The sequence below is a fragment of the Rissa tridactyla genome, chromosome Z (genome assembly GCF_028500815.1).
Source record: "Rissa tridactyla isolate bRisTri1 chromosome Z, bRisTri1.patW.cur.20221130, whole genome shotgun sequence".
Taxonomy (NCBI): Eukaryota; Metazoa; Chordata; class Aves; order Charadriiformes; family Laridae; genus Rissa; species Rissa tridactyla.
Genome location: NC_071497.1, coordinates 19,970,270 through 19,991,346, shown reverse-complemented (window position 1 = coordinate 19,991,346; position 21,077 = coordinate 19,970,270). Strand labels below are relative to the sequence as shown.

General features: G+C 40.3%; 1 protein-coding gene across 1 annotated transcript in view; it reads right to left on the bottom strand.

Moving 5' to 3' along the window:
- The window catches only part of PRR16 (proline rich 16), a 158,342-nt gene extending 141,977 nt beyond the window's left edge, over positions 1 to 16,365 (bottom strand). Inside the window, exon 1 of the mRNA XM_054185888.1 lies at positions 16,095 to 16,365. Within this exon, the coding sequence (XP_054041863.1) occupies positions 16,095 to 16,256 (162 nt within the window). The 5' untranslated portion in view covers positions 16,257 to 16,365. The remainder of the gene's footprint in view (positions 1 to 16,094) is intronic.
- Positions 16,366 to 21,077: the final 4,712 nt, after the last annotated feature.

The following is a 21,077-nucleotide window of genomic DNA, read 5'->3' as shown; positions in this document are numbered from 1 at the left end:
ATTGTCCAGTAAACTACTCATTTGCTGGCACTTGCACTTCCCATCTCCTCCTAACTCAAGGATGTCCAACAATACGTGCAACTTTGCTATCATTAATGGTCATACACAAGTATCCCTAAGGGTGAAACCAGAAACATCTTTTTCAGATAGTCACTATTTCAGCAGGAGATTATACCCTTTCAGACCTTTCAGGCCCTGTAGAAACAGCAATCATGGGAATAACCCTGCCTATAATGACAGCAGATTAACAAACTTAGTTTAAAATAAATAAATAAATAAACAAACAGACAGACCTAGGTCTTGAATTTGAAAAAGACAGATGTTGAGAGAATACAAGGGCCTTACTAACAAGACTAACTAAGCTCATGAATCTGGATACAGAGGAGTACAATTTATTCAAGTAAAAGTACAAAACCGATCAGAAGTATCATAGCCCTTCACTTCCAAAAGTCATTTGGTAAGAAATTACCCCCAAAAGCACACAGAAATAAACAATCCACCAAAACTTCATGAAACTAAGAATTGTAAGGAAGAATTTATTGTTAAAGAGATAATTAACAACCTGAATTAGACTTTGCAACTGCAAGTATTGAAAGATTCTTGAAATTTTCTAAAGAAAAGTAAGGAATATGGTTGCCAGTATACTTTAAAGGCAGGCGGCCTTCAAATTTGAATTTGTATTAGCTTACAAGAGTGCTGGTTGAACTATTTGGCTTTTATTCCTACACTGAATATCAGTTATGCCTATCCAGCAGCAACACGGACAATGGAAATTAAACTCCAAGCATCAGAGACAGAAATAAAAGCCCAGAAACTCAACGTGCTGAGGTGAGCAGCGTGGGATGAGCTCAGCTGGGCTGCTACAGAAATGCTAGCAGAGTTATCTCCAGGGCCAGTAGCAAGACTTTTTAATCTTGACAGTCAAATGAGATACCAAGTGGTGGAGAAAAAGTATTATATTACTTTTATATTTATATTTAAATGGAAGAATGGCAGTTACAGGCTGATAAATCTAAAATGAAATCCCTTAACTTTGGAATGCCTGTGAGAAAGAAATAAAGACAGTAAATAAAACTGGCTAAGCTATGATAATCAAACTGCATAAAAATGGCCATACTGGATGAGATCAAGCCTCTATTTAGCCTATCATCTTGTTTCCGACACTGATCAAAAACAGATGCTGAAGAGCACAATAAGTAGTCTCTTTAAGCACTCTCCAGGCTACAACCACCTGGGGCCTGGGGTTTTCCCTGAGACGTGTGCTTCATTCTATACATTTAGTTGGCTTCTAGGGTTTTCTGTGCATTTAGAGAGCTCCCTCTCATTAATTTTGTCCACTATCATCTTCAACGCCTGAAAACTCATATTCTCCATGAAGTATAGCAGCAAGATATTCCACAACTTAAGTACATACTATTTGAAAACCCACCTCCAGGTGGATTGCTGATGACTTTATAGTTTACTGGTTTTCTAGATACACAGACAGCAGTAGTTTGGGTCAGGAGGAAAAAGCAATGAAACTCCTTAACCAGACTTTGGCTATTGTCATACAATATTTTTATTAATTACCCTGTCAAAAATGTTGTAAATGCTCTGAGGAAATCTGCTGATCCAGCAGAGCTAGGAGGCAATACACAGGGGATGAAATAAATCTCACAGACACTTAGAAACGGAATAAAATTCCCATTGCGCAATATGCAAGATCATAACCATGAGAACAAACTAAATAGCTTTGTGCTACAGACTGGAAGTTCATTAATTCATAGACCTATGCGGAAAAGACCCCCTGTGTACAAGGTGATCACAGCATGGCTGTCAGCTGCCAATCTGGCACAAAAATGGAAATGCAACTTCAGGATGCAGCGAAAGGGATAGTTCCAGCTCCCTGTTTCATCAAATGGAGAGTCTATTAAATTAATAAAGGAAGTGAGACTTTCTTTACTCATGTACCAATACAAGTACAGGTAAGGGAGATATTCAAGAGCTACCTTAGCTGAGTGGCAAAACTAGCAAAATAAGCCTGAGTGTTTAAAAAAAAAAAAATTAAAAAAAAAATTTAAACTATTCTGAGTTGTTACATCAATTGTTATAAAAAAATATTCCAATGGGAACAGTGGGAAGAAGAGATAAACAAAAGAAATTGATAGATTTAAATTATGTTTATATAATTTATATATATTTATATTTAAAATTGATTTAAATTTAAAATTTATATATTTAAAATGGAGCTAGATAAACTCACAAAGAAACATGTGAGCTGCCTCCAATAGAAAGGTCTTGGATTCAGAGACATAGTTTGCACTTTCCAGTCATCTATTCTTCAATAAAACATAGACCACCACACAGAGAAGTCATGACATTTCAGATAATATAAACTGAGCTTAAGGCTGGAATGTCTTTTACTCCAGTTTCATCTTCCTTTTCTAACTTAAAAAACTGTCAGGCAAAGGTTTTTTTCCCCACCATCTGCCTTTCTTTTTCTTCTTTTCTTTCTTCCTGAATTTTCTCCAAGTTCTTCATTCTATGTCAACAGTTCCAGTACCTGTGACATCCTGAGGTTTTGCCAAGAATTAAAAAAATTCACAAATAATTCTTATTCCTACTTTCTATAGTTACGATTGTCTTCACACTTCTAGTGAAAATTACCAATCTTGTTACACAAGGCAAGGATGAGCAGAAAAGGACAAGAGCAGTCTGCAAATTAAGATGATAACACTGTGTCAGCATTCATCCAGGACATATTCCTCGGAGAATAACAACGCAGAACCTTTCTAAAACGGAAACTGTTAAATTCTTGCTGCATTTAATGCAACGTGTTTGCCTTCTCATTTAGGAAAGTAGACTATTCATTTTCAAGATTTCCTTCCTGATAACACACACTGCAATGATAGAGCGGCCCACACCGCTATCTCATCCTGCGAATACTTCTACTTAGCCTGTGAGTCTCTACAGAGCTTTTACAGTTTCATTATTCCTCAGATGTGGTTCAGAAAACACTAAGGTAATTTGTTCCCCTTTGATGTCCTTAAAGAAAATCACTACTTCAGATAAATCTCCTTCTATAGAGCTAGAAACAGGATGTGCTTCCTAAAACAAAGGAGGATGCCTCGTGTATTATCTGCAATCACTTCCGCTAGAGGACACACATGCATGAACAGAGAAAATTATGTCATGTCTATGTCACAGGGGACAAGTTCTGCAAGTAGTCTAGCCACAACAACACAGTGCTCTGTGTATGTTAATTTAGCATACATATATTTTGCATCTCAAATAAATGCCATACAAAAACCAGAAGCAGAAGGAAATCAAAGATAAGGGTACTGCTAAGGGAAAAAGACTTCGTGATAAACCTCTTCCTAATCTTACTACTACTAAAATTTTAAGAAAATTTTACTGTCACTGTTCATTTCTTTGCCTGTTGGATTTTTTGCCTAGATTAAACAGGTTCCATTCACGAAAGCATTGTACTATAATTCCTATGTCTGTACTACATGGCAGTCTGCAGTAGGAAGCACGTGAAGACTCCCAAGAACATCTCCTTCACTGGAAGAAAACTTTACAGACACAGACACTTGCTACTGTTCTATGTCAGAAGAAAGCAAGGTACTGACATCTTGTCCTCTAGCCATACAGGCTAGAGTCTAAGTCTAACACAGTCTAACACAAAGTTCCTCAATGAAAAATTGTAATGAAGTGCTCCAAGACTACAGCTACTGTACAAATAGCAAGGAAACAATTTAATCTGTTCAAAATAGATATTTAATTACCATAAAAGGCACTTGATCAAGATTTAATTGCAGTATATTAGCATTTATGTAACAGACAACTTTGTGTCATTATGTACAAGAAACCATGCATGGAAGGAAGACATATCATAGCTGTAATTCACAGTGATAACAATGATGCCTCATTCTTGATTAATAAATTAAGCTGAGAAATAATAGATGAACATGTGAGAAGTACAGGCATGTACAAAACATGCAGTTATGAAAACAAGAACTTGATCTTTAGAAAATTAAGGCTCAATAATGTTTCAAATTCCCTCTGAGCCTTGCCACTCTTTCAAAAGATAGCTATAAAAGAAACAAAAAATCATTTGAAAAGCTGTCACATAATCCCAGGACATTAATGCTATATCATGAGATGTCGTTGTCAGAAGTGGGGAAAACTAAATGCTTCACATTTAGCAAAAGATCCACAAGATCTACAGAAATGTAAGTCCTTCCTTCTTTTCATAATAGATTATTACTAACTACACCTGACTCCACAACACAAAGCATGAAGTCAAGGTTGTTCACATTTTTCACAAAGAAGTTGTCCAGACGGTTATTTATTAACTTTTTCTTTTAGAATTTTATTTTATGCTCTTGTTTGACTAAAATCTGTTAAACATTCAATCTCAGAAATAATTTCTATTCTAAAACAGATGTAAGTTTGCATCAGGCTACCAAATTACGGAGAAAATAACTGACTATGTACATCTAATATTCTGTTCAAAGTATTATAAAAGTGGTCCCTGTTTCTAAGATGTACACTTTGATGTACACTTATCTTTGACTTTGATAGAGCTGATTTTTTTTTTTTAATTCATAAGAAACTCGAATTAGAGATTCACAATGCTAGCTTAGTGTTCATCTCCTAGAAATAGTATACAGCAGTCATTCATTAAGATGCAGTCAGGTTTTCTACTAGGATGCTACCTGCAATACTTACAGTCTTGCAACAAAAACTCAGAGAAGACTGACTAGTGAACACATTTTAAACGTCCTTTTAAGGACTTTTACGATTTTAGAACACATTTTTAGAGATTTTTAAAAGACATTTCCATCAGCTGCCTAACATTAAATGTAAAATTCCTATGTATGTCTAGCTTTAATCAATCTTAGACTGTAATTCCTCAGTATGCAATGAACTTAAACCTTAGATAAAAGAACTAGAACCTCTTCAATGCAATTCATACACATTACTGTCTATACAAGTGCCGGGGTTCTAATTTCTCCTGAAATGAAGAACATGAATCACGTGTGTCGGACACCAACTTCACACACACACATCTCAAACCTCCAGAATGACTGGCACCGCTTAAGGACAACAAGACAAGCTAACACAAGATGGCACAGCTCTATCAAAGTCAAATTAAGTTTATTCAGTCTACACTCCCCTAGAAATAGATGGAAAAATGCCATTCAAGCCACTGTTCTAATTGTATTACAGTGTCCTCAGTTTTAGTTTACCCTTCAAACTTTCCTCAAAGACAAAACTTGAGTATTTTCAGTTTTTCTGCCTTGTTACTGTTTTAATTGGAAGAAAGAAACAGACCTATGTAAGCCTGTACTAAAAAGAAAGTTTTCACTCCTCTACAGTAGATTTTTTTTCCTAGTTCAGCATCTTCAGCACCTGAAGTACTATGACTTTTTGTTGTGCAACCCGTCGCATCCATCCATCCACCCATCCATCCATCCAACCATCCAACCATCCACCCCTACTTTAAAGATTACGATGTGTAGCAATATGCTGGCTTGGGGGTTGGGGTTTTTTTGTGCAGCTATGTTGTCTCATATTTCTTAGTGGTACACTGTATTTTCCATGATACTCATCAAGTCAATTTAAAGCCTCAGCTTAGTCAAACACCTTAATGGTTACACTGTATCACATCAGCAAACGCTCTGCATGTGAAGATTTAAAACAGCTAATGAAAATAATTAACTGAAGTGTTTGCACATGATTTAAAGTACTTAAATCCAACCATTCAAATTTTATGATTTTTTCTAATAGACAGAATCAAATAACCACCATCTGAAAAACAAGCACATGCAAATCAACTGTCCACACGTAACAACAAAACCTAAGAACCACAACCTCCTCATTCTCTTGCCTCAGCATAAACTGTTTGGTCAAATACCAGTTTTCTGTAAGCCTTAAAGGTTCACCAGAGCAGCTGTACTTTGACTGAAAGAAATAAAAGTTATTACTTCAGGAGAGGTATGTATGCTTGTATGGTAGCATAGCCTTAATAAATTACACAACAGACACTGTGTCCATACATGGGACATTTCTTTTTCCAAACGCCACAGTTTTACGGATCCTTAAAACAGCCCCATAAAATTACCTATAAGCAATTAAAGTCAAATAAGCCTAGACTGTACCACTCCAGTTATCACAGATAAAACTCAGTAGCATTAGCAGAGACTACCCGCTGTCATAGACTCATCCCATTCAAATGGTCTCTGCAATCACCTGTAAAAACACCTACAGAATAAAGTACACTCCAGTCGGTAACTGAAAATAATTTATTTAAGAAAGAAGCACTGTAGTATTTTGAGAAAAGATGGAGTGAATTTTAAATATTCTGGATGCTGAACCGGAAAGCTGGAAAACAATGTTAACTTAACCTATCATGGACTTTAAACAAAAAGCTTTTGCTTGTAATAACAACCCAGGTAACTCTGGAATCCAAACACCACAGCTTTCAGTTGCTATACCAGATTGGAAACTGAGCTAGAAAAACATACTAACAATGCTTCCAGATCCTACATAGGAGAATCTCCTGTTGGCATGCAAAATATGCATGAGGAGAACAACTGTGTTACTAAGATGAATGCCAGAGTCGCCTGAAATTCTTAAGACCAATCTTAAAACTTTGCTGTTGACTTTCCGGAGTCAACATTCAAGAATTGAGAGACAAGCATTCTCTTTTAACAATCAGATGTCCTTTTGATAGCCACTAGCAGAGAGGTAGTTAAAGTTGCCGAAGCACCAGAAGCTGTTATGACAGAAAAGAGGAAAAGGGCTAGAAAAAGAAAACAAAAAGCCTCACAGAAATGGAGGGATCAGTATGATGCAACAGCAGATGACAAATCAAAGTGGAAACTGACATTTGCAGAGGTTGGAGCAGAGGGGCAAACTTGATCTGAATGTTTCACAAAATTAATTTGAATAATTACATTGGGTTTGCCAGGACAATTTCATTAGGAGGTGAAGAAAAGGATGTACCACAATTCCATGGAGAGATGTTACAGAAGAGTGGCATTCCTGTGCAAGCAGAAGAAACTGCAGCCCTCCCTTCCCATCATCCCTAATGTCACATCCAGTGCCTGCACTCACTTACGAACACCAGCTCCACACCCTGGCTGTATGCATCCATTATACTCATATAGGGAGTTATACTGCAAATCTGTTACTTATTCTTCTGTCTGAAAGTAAGTGACATCCAGATTCAGATCACAGGCAGTGAGAAGTTCATAACCATTTATTACTGCAACTTTAATGAAAAAGTAGATAATGCGTTTTTCAGCTGATTTGAAAATTTCAGATAAAGAAATATTCATTGAGGGAAGCTAATGTTTGCAACGTAGCATTTTTACTGAATATATACCTGATTTTTTGCTGCCACTTCTAGAGTACTGTGTGCAGTTCTGGGCTCCCCAGTGCAAGACAGATACTAACATACTGGAGCTAATCCAGAAAAAGTTTGGGAAGATGACTAAGGGGTTGGAGCATCTGTTATATGAGGAGCCGCTGAGAGAACTGGGATTGTTTAGCCTGGAAAGGAGAAGGCTCAGTGCAATCTTATCCCAATGTGTATAAATACGAAGACAGACGCTTCTCAGTGGTGCTAAACTAGAGAACAGGCAACAGGCACTAACTGAAATACAGGAAATTCTACTTAAACAAAAGACAAAACATTTTTACTGTAAGGGTGATTCAACGTTGCAATAGGCAGTTCAAAAAGGTTGTGGAGTCACCATCCTTGAAGATATTCAAGAACAAGATCCTAAGCAACCTGCTCTGGTAGACACTTAAATGAGTTGGACAATTTCCAGGGGTCCTTTTCATCCTCAACCAGCCTGTGATTCTATATTTAAAATAAATATATTTGTTCCAAATATTTGTCCCATAACTACTGAATTTTCAGCAGTTAAATTAGCTGGACAATTACTCTCTCATTAGTATGTGCCCTGACAAGAATTCAGAGAACTAACACTGAAAAAGTGTTCTTTTAGCCCAGTTTCATCAAAAAGACAAGAAAAAGCTGAAGGCATACCAGAAAAAAAAAAGAAGAGAATCTCAATCACAAAGCATGCAAAGGCAGAGTTATACTTGGGTTTTGTTACGCCACAGTAAAGAAGAAACATAACGACCTTGATTTTTCACATTTTCACATTAATTTTATACAGAAAGGACACACTTACATGGGTATAAACCAAAGAATTGTAACAGAGAAGCAAGTGCAAACTGTTCATTTGTTAATATTTTCAGTTTGCTTGTTTATAAAATCTGCATCTTTCAGGCCACATAAGCTGCCTGCTTTAACACAGTGCCATCTCCAGTAAAATATAAAATGTTGTTAGATACCAAAATTTTGCATACTTTAAGCACTTACCTCACTTTCTGCAGTCGGATGGAAAGCCCAAATCTAGTTTTTGGTTCCCCATCGAAGTCCTGGAGCCCCATACTGATGGTCTCACTTTAAACAAATACTAAACTTCTTACACTATTTTCAGAAGTATTAAATTATCATCTTCTCCTACTTACAACACAAATTATTACAGTGCAAGTAAGAATTTCTTACTCTGCTTCTACCTTGAAGGTGTTCACTGAAAGAACTGTAAACAGACCACAACAAACAGAAGAATATAATACCATCATGGGTGAGAGACTAAAATAATTACTGCAGATCTAACAAGGAAGATTTAAGGAGAAAAACCTGAAAGTGTTTTAAAATTGCAGGACTTTTCAGATTACTGAGAAATAATCTGCAATGAAATCTGGAAATGACTCAACATCAGTGCTTTCAGTCTTCATAATGCGATGTGGCACATGCTGCATAAGACAACGGATGAGTTTGTTAACCTTTAAAGACACAGGAACATACTATAATTTTTGCAAAAGCAACAACTGACAGTACTACTCCTGTTTGCAGGCAATCGCTCCTCACTGCTCCCATCAGCTGTAGTACAACAGTTCGAAACCAAAGCGAGTGTTCAGCCACCAAGCCCTCCCACCCCAGACACTCAACACACACACACACGACCTGACACAGGGAAGCTGTACTGAGGGGATTTTCTCAGCCCTTCCACAGTGAAAGCAGGGTCTGCTTTTCTTCTTCCCCCGTGTACAATAAGAAAGGGCATTCTGAAGCATTGCAGGTAGCTGCAGCAAGAATGACCAGAGTTAATGATGTGCAGAGCTGGACATGAGCTGCGACAGAAGGAGGCATGTACAGGCTGAAGCCCGTACCATACATTCATGGCTAACATGGTAAAGATCCAGTAAAACAGAAAACATGCACCCTACATTGAAATTTGAATGAAACGCTACCTCAGTAATGTACGTTAAGAAAACAACATACATTAGCTGCTATGAAAAAGAAGCACCACCAAACCACAAACAAAAAAACAACTAGAACACCAAACCAAAACAAAAAGCCTGACTACTGATAGAATAAAACAAAGCCCTATCTATGTAAAGGTAATTAAGCTAGTGTTAACCTGCATGGGTGAATGTCACCCACAGGTTACGTGGCAAGGACAGCCGTCCATACGCAAACTCGACCCCTTCACTCTGTCTGCCTCACAGCAACAACCTCCACTGAATTAAAAAAAATGGGGACATCTGGGCAGGATACACATGAGCTACCTAGGAGGTCACTGACCATTCTGTTCACCTGCCTCTCAAATAACAGTTATAATACGCAGAGACTACTATAAGCCACCAATACTTTGCAGCCTTAAAAGAAATGAAAACTAGAGAGGATAGTGATGCTCTTCATTGAGATACTCTTTAAAACTCGGGGACAACATTTGCACCTCTCCTGCACCTCCCCCAAGAGGATTATTAATTAGTTGTGTACAAATTGACTGTGAGTACTAATTTGGATGGAGGTTTTGGACTGGAAGTGGGAAGGCTATTCCAAAACTTTGTCCAATGTGAGTAATGGGAACAGAAGCATTGCTTCATTTCCAGAGGAAACTCGTAAAAATCTGCAAAACTTCAATGACAGTGCTCAACCAAGTCATTGTTTTTGTATGACACATTTATACCTACACATGGCAGCAACCGATTTCTCTGAATTCTGAAGTTTTAATAAAAATGAAGCAGCCCAAATCTAACTTCTGTCACCCCTGAACTTACTTTTGGTCCTACTGAAGTCAATGGAAAAATCTGACTGCAACAGATTGAATTTCGTGCCTCACTACTTTTGTTTTCTGTATCACGGTCAGAAGTGCACAGACTGTATGAAGTCCAAACTTTAGCACAAAAATACGTATTTGCACTGTGGTACTGTTTTTATTTGAAAACTGAATTTATATATGCTCTATTTAGCTCATGGTTGCACAATACACATTACTATCAGGAGCTTAGTATTGCATAAAAGGAATGAAGTAGCTGACGAGTGTTTACAAAAACAAAATAGCTAGCATAAATTGACAGTGTGCCTCCCTCTGTCAAGCCTCTTGATATGAACAAGCAATGTTCTACATGTACACTAGTTATTCTTCTCATTGTGTCACACAATACAATTACTAACTCTTGGTAGCTTTGGTTACAAATCAGTTGTGGAGCAACCTTAACTTGTCGTATATCAGCATTTAAGATGTTCCTGGAAACCTTAACACATGGCTGTTTTCTTAAGGTTCACAGTTCCCTTTTAGCTCAATTAGCTTTGTTGACACTACCAGCGTAAGAATTTTATCTTAATGCATTTGCACTTTTTTGTTGTGTGTAACTGTAAAAATGCTTCACAGACCACAAGAAATAAAAGGAAAGGAAAATTATGATTCAGTTACCTGTAATGACTATTTATGGCCTTATCTGGACCCCTGGGCACATCACAATACAGCTGCTGTGCAGTGTACATACACTGTACTGCTCTTACATAATGGATCACACTCTGCACTTACAATAAACATCCAGGAGGTAGAGTTCATGATTGCATTTGTCATTAAGGACTGCAATAAGAAATCAGAAAAAAAAAAAAGCCTGCTGCCGGAGAGATTATCAAGTTTTGGAATGGGCAATGCCATTAGTCATACAATGCCTTGGTCCTGGTGACTGAACCGGACCACAATCCCAGGTACAGTAATAAAAATCACAAGAAAGCTTCAGTCCCTCTCACGTCTCACTGACCAAATGTGCATACGCAGAGAGTGCCTCCACTGAAGCGAGACTCCAGGAGGGCCAGCATCCAGAAGCCATGCATATGAAGGGCATCTGCATTTACTGGATTCCTAACAGTAGGAACAAGTATGCTCAAAAACCTCCTCCTTCGACTGCCACTATCTAGCAAAAGGAGAAGCAAGCCCTTGACATCTAGAGAGAGACCAAAAAGGAGAAGAGGCAGGGATCAGCAGAATAAGGAACGGATTAAAATGTTTTGTTATTGTTCTGCTTACCTTTAGGTTTCTACATAGTATATTATATACCTGTGCTGTAATACCTCCTCCACCTCGCCTTCATGCAGCAATATGAACCCAAAACATTTTTTGTATTTGTTTGTATTGCTGCCTGCACATCAGAGATACTGATAACACAATTGATTGCTGCTGCTCTCATCCTCTTGGTGGATACAAACTGCAGCTCCCTAGTTTCTGGACTAACTGGCAACAACCTGAAGCGCCTTCCTGCCACCTGGATCATTACCTGAACACAAAAACAAAAGCGGAATGGAAAACATTATTGTTGTAATTGTAATATGCTCCTGCAGGCCTGATCCAGAACTGAAGACCATGGAATACACGACCACCCTGCATTTAAAAGAATGACTGGCATGGTAACAGAATCAGGTCATCTACTCCATAACAAACTTTGTTGTGATGTTTGGGGTGGGGGCGGGGGGGGGTTGGCATTTGATGGTTCCATCATCCTTTAGAAAACATTACCTGTTAAGTCACGCCCAAATTTTATAGATGACATCTTCATGGCAAATAAACACGTCAGCTAGATGAGGGAGGATTATTCACTCATTCTGTCAGCAAGACATTTTTGCAGGATTTGAAGCAGAGGAGGTAGACTCGGAAAGACTGGAAATTTACTGATGCATGTGCCTATGGGGGCTTCTGCTCCTCCTGTACCTCCATTTTGGATTATTCTAAACACTGGCGATAGCTACACAGCTGCTTCCTTTCGATAAAAAGTTGAAACATACTTAGCCAATTAAAAGCTATGCAAATGTTTCACACATAACTTCCAGGAATTTGTTACGCATGATGAATTTTTATTACTACAAAAAGTATTTATCAAATGATTTAGTTAAGTATTTCCTTAATGTAAACAAGTGCAAGGCTACAGAAATGTGCAACATTATCATAAAATGTGAAACAGGGAAGTCTTAAAAATTATAATATCAATATTAAGACGATGCAGATCTCTGTGCCCTGCTGTCCACAGGTGTGCATGCACACCCCCTACCATCCCTTCTGAAGTCATCAGAAAATTAGGGCTACCTCATGCATTTTAGAATCAAAATATTTTAATTACCACATGTGTTCTGGTTTCCAGTAGTGTTCATCACCTCGTTATTTATGTACCAGACAGATAAATATCATCTGCAAAGCAAGACTTAATAATAAACATCTTTCTAGAGGGACTCCAGAGAAAAAGGTCTTTTATCCAATCCTCTGGAGGAGAATCAAAGCTTAAGGCTTCACCAACTTTATTTTGAAATAGCCTGGACTAAAGAAACAGACAGTGTTGCTTAATCCTCTGGCACCCCTTTGATTTTTCTTTGGAATATTCATCAAATAACAGCCACTCAACCCATTTTAAATACATTAATTTCTTCCAGCATGAAACACATCCTACTGTTGGTACACACCCACCCCGTGTTTCTTTTTAGCAAGGAGACAAAAGTGGCCAAGTCTCTCCTAAGTTAACTGCACCCAAGAGAGGATTAGCCATACATGAGCTCAGACTCTGGACCTAGCACCACTTCATCCTAACACGTCTCCCAGTCACCCCCCTTCTCCATCCTTAGTCTTTTGTGGTTACATTCGCCTAACCAGACCAGACCAATAAATAAGAGACAAAAAAAGAGACAGATGTTCCACTTCTGAGACACGGTAACTCCTACTCCTAACAGTACTTGTTTTCATCCACATGATTCGGTCATGTGTTTTTACAGAAAATTTATAACCTCCATGGTTTGTGCATCTGGATTTAACACCCCATCCTCTTCCCACTTCTCCCTTCCCCTCTTTTGAATACAGAAAATGCTGAAGTATCAATTAGAAAAAGCATTGGAACAAAGGGCAGAGGCAAATACATTAATGTAAGTGAACTATAACAAGCTAAATATAACAAGACATACAAGTCTTGTACAGCCATACTCCGTACTGCTATAGAACAGTTCACTTCGAAGCAATGAAACCATCTTTCAACTTGACAGTACTTTGAACATAAAATCTTACACAAGAAGACTGAAAGACGCTAGGAGAGGACAACCAGTCTATCCCAATACCTGAAGTGCTACATTAAGTACAATCTAATAAATAAATCATTTATACTTAAGGGTAACAAATAGGTAGACATAAATAGAAAAAAAAAAGTGTTCTACAAATGCTGTATTTTCAATACCAAAACTAAATATTACTGTAGCTGCACAAAAAAAAAGCCCTCATACCCTAGCACTGTAGCAGAATTTTAGTCTTTTTTAACATAACAGTAATAAAACGAATGAAAACCTGTTTTCAGGTACTATATTCCTAATTAAAAAAAAAAAAAGAGGAACAAACGACAGGAAAGGTTATAGCAAACACCCAGTGAAAATAAAAGGGGAGCCAAAACATTCCCAGAAAAACACAATTCGTAGTGAAAATGGAAAGCGCAAACTTACATCCTCTAGTTTATTACTTTGCCTGGTCCTACAGCAAGGAACCACAAATGAAGTACATTTCTGTGTGTAATACACCAAAACTGACTATAGAACAACCTCCTATGTGCTTTAATGAAAGAACCGTCAATGCTTTCTAACATTCCCTCTATGAAAGTGACTGATCACTAGCTTACAATATCATCAATTAAATCATTTTCACATAAAAAGGTATACATTGCAGATGCGTCAATAGATCTTGTACAGATTTAGTCCCTAGACGGACAACTGGAGGTACCCAGATGGCAAACTTCTGCGGACTTTTCAAAATAAATGTCATACAAAGTGTATTTAACACATAATGATAATATTGCAAAGTGTGTTTAACACATAATGATAATACCGCAAGCAAGCAGACAATTGCATATGCAACCCTTGTTTGTCAGAGTATCGCAGGTATCATGTCTGTAAGACGTATTTAGAGAAAAGCATTACTCAAAAGCTCATGTGTGGTTACGAACAAGATTTGACTATCCTTTTTACAAAAAATACTTTTATTTTCTCAAAATGGATGCTCTTGGCAATCCTTCCACCCTTCAACAGGTACACAGTACTTAACAGAGTTACCGCACCATTTCTCTACAACTTCCCTTTTACATTTCACTCTAGTTGGCAAAAGGAGTTCCACACAAGCCATTTCCCCATCAAGCAGAGGTAAATCCAGCTCTCTTTCATAGATGCAGTCAACCAGAACAGGCAAGTTTGCTTAGCTAAAACATGCCACAGTAAATGATGACATACGACCTCCACCTACAGTGATCTTGTTTGCTCACTAAAGGAAAGCTAGGACTGATTATGTGCAGAGAATGATTTACATTCATGGGACAGATATGAGTACATCCTCTACAGGTCCTGAAAATGTGCTTCTGCAGCAACAGAAGCCAGTTTGCTCTATCAGTCTTTAAAACGTTGAAAGAACTGCCCTACAAATAATGTTTATTTCCACTTCAAAATACCTCAAAAAATTAGAAAGCAGGGACAGCAGCACATTAAGGAAAAGAGAAACCATAGATATATTTTCAAAAAAGGAGAAATCTGGAATTGCGGGTGAGAAAGAAGTCTAACAGCTGTGATTAGTGAGCCGTGTGTTTATACATCTTTCAAGATTATACGAAGCACCGGGTGAATTTCAGACTGCCTCAGATGGCAAAAGTCTGTTGAATGAAACTTGTTGACAATGTTGTTAAAATAGAAAACTAATATTTGATAGCAAAAAAACACAGCCTGTTATAAATGTCAAATACAGGATTACAAAGCAATGCACAGAGATTCTGGACTTGAATTTCAGTGCATAATCCAACCATCTGTCGACCAGTTGTGTAGCAAAAGCAAGATAACGTCGAAATCTCCAAAAGGACAGCCAAATTCTCTTCCTTCAGCGTTTCCCTGCTGATGAACATGCCGGCGGTAATCGCACTCTGCCTGCAGATTAACCGAGGGCAGACGACACTCGCCATCGGCAAAAGAAAGATTGCGAAGGCAATCCTGCCAGATAGGCGAGATAAACAGGGCGCTCAGCTCTCGGGGAGGCTGCCTGCAGAGGCAGGAGCAGACTTCGCCGCGCCGGTACTGCCGAGCCGGGCAGCGACCCTTCCGCCGGGGCGGTGGGTGCGCGGGGTCCGGGACCCTCCCCAGCCCTCACCGGCCGGGAGATCCGCGACGGGATGCTGCCTGGGGGTGAATATGGGGCTGCCGTGCAGCCGAAAAGTTAAACCCGCTGGAGCGGGAGTGGAGCCGCTCCTGACACCTCTCCCACCGTCGGGATGCCGGCCCGGCATCGGGCAGGGCTGCGGGTCCCGCAGCTCTCCCAAACACTCTCCTCTCCTCCCGCAGGAGAGGCACCCCCGGCCTCCCAGGAAAAAAAAAAAAAACACCTCCGAAGGGGGCGCCGAGGTGGGAAGTCCCCGGGAAGAGCCGCCTCGCAGCCTGGGGGAGCCCGACGGGCGCCGGTGGCGCACCGCAGCCAGGACACGGGGCTCCAGCCCCGCCGCCCCGTCCCGTTCCCGATCGCCGGGCGCCGCGGCGAGGCACAGCCGCCCGCCCCGGGGCACGGCCGGGGGCTCGCCCCGTGCCCAAGCCCGGACACCAGTTGCTCGACCCGCCGTGAAGAAGTGGTTAAAGGAGCCCGGGGGCGTCAGCAGAGCCCCGGGGGGAGCGGGCCGAGGGGTGCTCGCCCCACACGGGGCAGAGCGAGGGTCCGCCCGCGCAGCCCTCCGCTTCTCACCTCCTTAAGTTCCTTGGCCACGTCTTTCAGATCCCCCAGCACTAATTCCAAATCCTCCACGATGATCTTGATCTGCTCCTTCACCTTGGCTTTGGAGGCTGCCGGCGGCCCCTCAGACGGCGACGAGGAGGAGGATGCGGTCCCCTTGGACTGGGCGGACATCCTTCGGGGCAGCCCGGCACGGCCAGTGGGGCCAGCAGGTCAGGCGAGCGCGGCGGCCGCCGGCCGCCCGGCCCCGTCCCTCCGGCTCCCGGAGCTGCCGCAGCCGCTGCCGCCGCCGCCACCGCCGCCGCCGCCGCCTGCCCGCCCGCGCATCCCGCGCCGGGGGCGCCGAGCCGCGCCGCGCTCCGCCGGGCGGCCGCGCTGTGCAGCTGCCATCGGCTCTCGGGAGCGGCGCGGGGGCCCGGCTGCAGCCCGCCGTGCGCCGCGCCTGCGCCTCGCCCCGCCCGCCCCGACTCCGGCTCCGGCTCCGGCTCCGGCTCCGGCCGGGGAGAGGGACCGGGGGAGGAGCGCCCGCCGCCCGCGGCATCGCCCCCGCCCGCGCTCCCCGGGGGGCGGGGGAGGCCGGGAGGCTCCTCTGGAAGAGCAGCATCCCCCTCCTCGTCCCTGCCCGGCAGACCTGGGGGGGGGCAAGGGGAAGGGGAGAGGGCACGGCGCGGTGTCACCCCGGAGTGTCGTGTGTCTCCCCACCCCAACCTCGGTGGTCGCCGCGCACGGGGGCTGGTGGCACCACCTCTGCCGGAGAGAAATATTTACCCGCCAAAACAGCGCCCAAAAAAAAGGGAAGCGGCTCGTCGCGGCTGGCTCGCTGCGAAATTCCTGTCGAAGGAAACGTCAATGATGCCCGTTTCTGGTGGGGAAAAAAGTGATAATTGGGAGGTGACACTCGCACACCTCTGCACTGTAAGGTAGCCGTTCTGGCTCCTCTGGGGTGCAGCATGCTCCTGTTGGACTCTGCTGCTGTAAGGAGGCTGTGGGAAGGACGGTGTTGTGTTAATGGCACCGAATTGGTAAAAGGCAGTTAGACGCCTTTACCCACCGCTATACTGCCCGGCAAACACACGGTGATCAGCCGACCCTGTCCGAGTCGGGAAGCAGAGGTTGTGCGTCTCATCAGATAGAAATAAAATTGCACAGGAGCCAGAATAGCTCTTAGGAATATGCTACCAGGCTCTTTCTCTGAAGTCCAGGCCAGTGCTGCTTTTGAACTCACAGCCTTATTCAGAGATCGGACCTGCGGGGCAAAAGGAAGAGGTTTCTAGGTACCGTTCACCTCTGGTGGTGTTTCATCTCACTGCAAAAAGGTGGCACGTTCAGGTAAAAGGGATTGGTTTGGGTATTTCTACCTCCCACTTGCTATGAACAGCAAGAAGAGGGCACGCAGCCAAGCCCCGCTTCGAGGATCGCCCTGCATGGCTGCAACTGACTTTTGATGCTGTAAATGCTTCTGAGAGTTTTGGCAGCCTGAGATGTTTTAACCTAGCTAAAGCAGGAGGGGACAAGCAGAAACCTTGCCCAGAGCGGTGTGTCTGCACGGGGTAAAAATCTGACTTGGTGACAAGCAGTTGTCTCTGGGAATGGTGTGGGACTGGGATATGAATAGACAGGGGCTGACAGCACCTCTTACGGTCTTGGGTTAGGTGTAATTAACTTACCACTTTTTACCACTACGAAACCTGCTGTGTTTGGCTGAAATAACCTGTTCGTGGGCATATATTGTTGTTGGGTTTTTTTTTCCCCCAAGTGTCTCACAGACCTTGTAAACAATTTCAAGGAGGCCACGTTGAAGAAAATCCCATGTCTTTCCTCTTGACTTTCCTCAAGTCTCATGGTAGATTTTTTTTCATCTCACCAAAGCAAAAGCCCTTCCAACATTGACTTTTAAAAGTATTCCAGCTGGTTATTTTTGCTTAACAGTTTCTGTATGAGCAACATCATCATATGATTTTTGAAGCAGGCTAAGTAATACAGTCTGAATTTCCCAACTGCAGTCACCACTAAATTAGGAAGCAAGCAACCCACAAGTTGTTGAGTAAGTTTTAATTAATATGTTCGAATACCATCCCTCCAAGGCATTGTATGAACAGAAAAAAAGAAAACATTTATGAAGAGCTATCAGTGAAATTATCCATGCAGAAGCCAGCACATATCCAGTTTAGAATTAAAAAAAAAGTCTATTTTCTGTCAGAAGTTAAGGATAATGTATAACATAAATAAGTAAGGGATAGTTTCTACTATGTTTTTGTAGAAATCATCAACATTGTCACAAAATTAATACCAGATTTGCTACAGACTCTCCAAATTTTGTCTGGCCTAATTGAGCATTCATGATTAGACATATTTTTCCTACACAATTGCTTATTTTTTCTTCTTTCTGTATAAAGCCTTGGCACCTCTCACTGATAAATTTTACTTTAAGGAGGAAAAATCGATTCCCGTTCTATCTCATCAGTTAGTTTTAAGTTGTGACAGGACTTTACCCATCATCCTGTGATTATCCAGTTTCCTTAATCCTGTGACCATGTTTGATAATTTCCCAAATTTTTGAAGATATAAATTGTGTTCACCAATCCTTCCACGTTTGTGGTGAAACTTCTAAAAGCTATGCAGGATTAAGTATGGCACATGTATTTTATTTTTATTCTAATTTAAATTATAATCAATGTTTTATATTAATAATATTATATATTTATAGTATAATTTTTGTACATTATAGATACATCAGGTTCATCCAAGTATCTATTGCTTATTCCTGAAAAAAACTGACAGCTCTTCTAAGTCCTGAGTAAAGTTCATTGTCCTATTGGTCTTGAAAGCAATTTTATACCTCTAAAAAATGTGCTATACCTTGCTAAACGATGTCTCAGTTAACTAGCAGGCAGTGTCCCATAGCAAAGTTATTTACTAGTTGTTCTGTTTCTTTTGTTTCTGTCTTCTGTCTCTGTCTCTATTTACCAGTTTATTCTTTTTGAAGTCTTTCTGTGTATACCTTTACCAAACCTGAAGTGACCAACCAGGGCAAAGATGAGTAAATTCATACTGTAAATCTGACCCCTGTAGGCCATTAAGAAGATACAGAAGATGCACAAGAAACCTCCCCAGAAATCTTGGGGGAGAAAGTTATTTCGGAAGTGAAAGCTTAAGACCTTCAAAGTGCAGTTCACTGATCTTCCACTAACGCTTTTTAATCCAGAAAAAAAAGCACCCAAACAAAAACAAAACACACATTAAATGAATACTTAGTGAAGTAATGTGGCACTCAACCATACCATTGCCAGCTGTGATCTCATTAGAGCTCACAAGTTGAGTAAGGATTGGCCTGATCAGTAATTGGAAAGGACATCTCTCAGTAAAATCTCTCAAGATGCTGCAAGATTTTGTTTTGGTGATTCAGTAGATGGCACTTTTCCTTTTGGAAAAAAATATCCTATATCTCAGCCCAGTGTTACAAATAGAATGAACTGAACACACACACACACAAAGCAGTGATTTTATCATGCTGTTTTATTTATGCTATTTTTTTTAATGTGTGGAGTCACAAAGAGAGTTGGAAACTATGCAGGAAATCATAAGTAATCATAAAATGTACTTGAATCACAGAAATAATTTTTCATGAGAATCAGCCAGACCAGTCATATCAGAAATACAGAAATTTAAATTTAGTAACATCTGTCTTATTTTTAAAAAAAAAAAACAAAACCAAAAAAACCCAAACAAAAACACAACCAAAAAAAACCCACCAAGAAAAGCCCCAGATGCTTACCTACCTGGGAGGGGCTGATACAGTACTATGAAACTTTCATACCTATTCTTATATGAGAATAGAAACCAAATGAGCACTTTACAAATTATATATGTAGAACTACATCCCACTTTCTCCAAGTCATTAGTATTTCAGACAGATTAATTAAAAATTAATTTGTGGTTGCCTGTTGAAGGTATTTTTTTTAGGATTTGTGTTATTTATCAAAGGTAAAAGTTGAACAAAGTCATCTAGGTAAAAAAAAAAATCTGAATGTTTTTTATTTATTTTCAAAATTTTTAAACTCTCCAAACAAAATTAAAGAATTTGCAAAGGAAAAAGATACCTAGCTGAACTGACTAATTTGGGGAATGATAAAAAACCTCTTCTGAATTTCTCTCTAAAGGAAATATTCCACATACAAGACAGGGAAGCACAGAAACAGTAAACGTGTCTTTTTCATCCAAAAATGAAATTGTGGAAGAAAGCTTAATTCAATTGCCACAGGCTTGCATATTGGACATGTGCTAGTTAAAATAGCCATTGAAATCTTCAAAATTGATCGTAAGTAAAATTAAATCAATGGGTTAAGCTACAGTACAATGGCACTAACATACATTCCAGGTACTTGTTAAACACAGGTTTTCATCTTTTATCTTTTCTGTCCTAAAAGAATAGTGGGTTAATCTCTTTCCAAAATGCTCCCATATTTAACTGAATATGGTGTTCTTTTCTTAATTCTTAAACAATTCTTTAACAGTTGTGCTGAGGAAGTCACTCTGGCTGTGTGTGCTCCTAACTATAGAGTTGGTGTTCATTTGGAAAGAGGCTGAAAGACTCTTCAGTTAAAGGGAAAAATTAAAAACACTTTCTGAAGTGTGGTATAATTAAATTCCATTATGTTCTTTCACTTCTTTAAAAACAACAAGTTATTCACTTTAAAAGAAACACAGGATCTCAAAAAATAAACTACCTACTTCTGAATTAAATTGTCTCATTTCCAGACGGTAACTAGCAGACATAATGGATGTCGGGATTAAGGCAAAGTCACTTTTTGCAGCAAGTTCTTGTCTGTCTTCTCCAACCTTTTTCTTCTTGATACTGATTTAAAATTAGGCGTACCATATGTATGAAACTAGTTATATTGTGCTTTCAATCAAATGCACAATCCGCGCATATTTCTCATAAAGATTTACATACTGGTAAAGACGGTACAGAGCTGATTATTTGTAGAGCAGAAC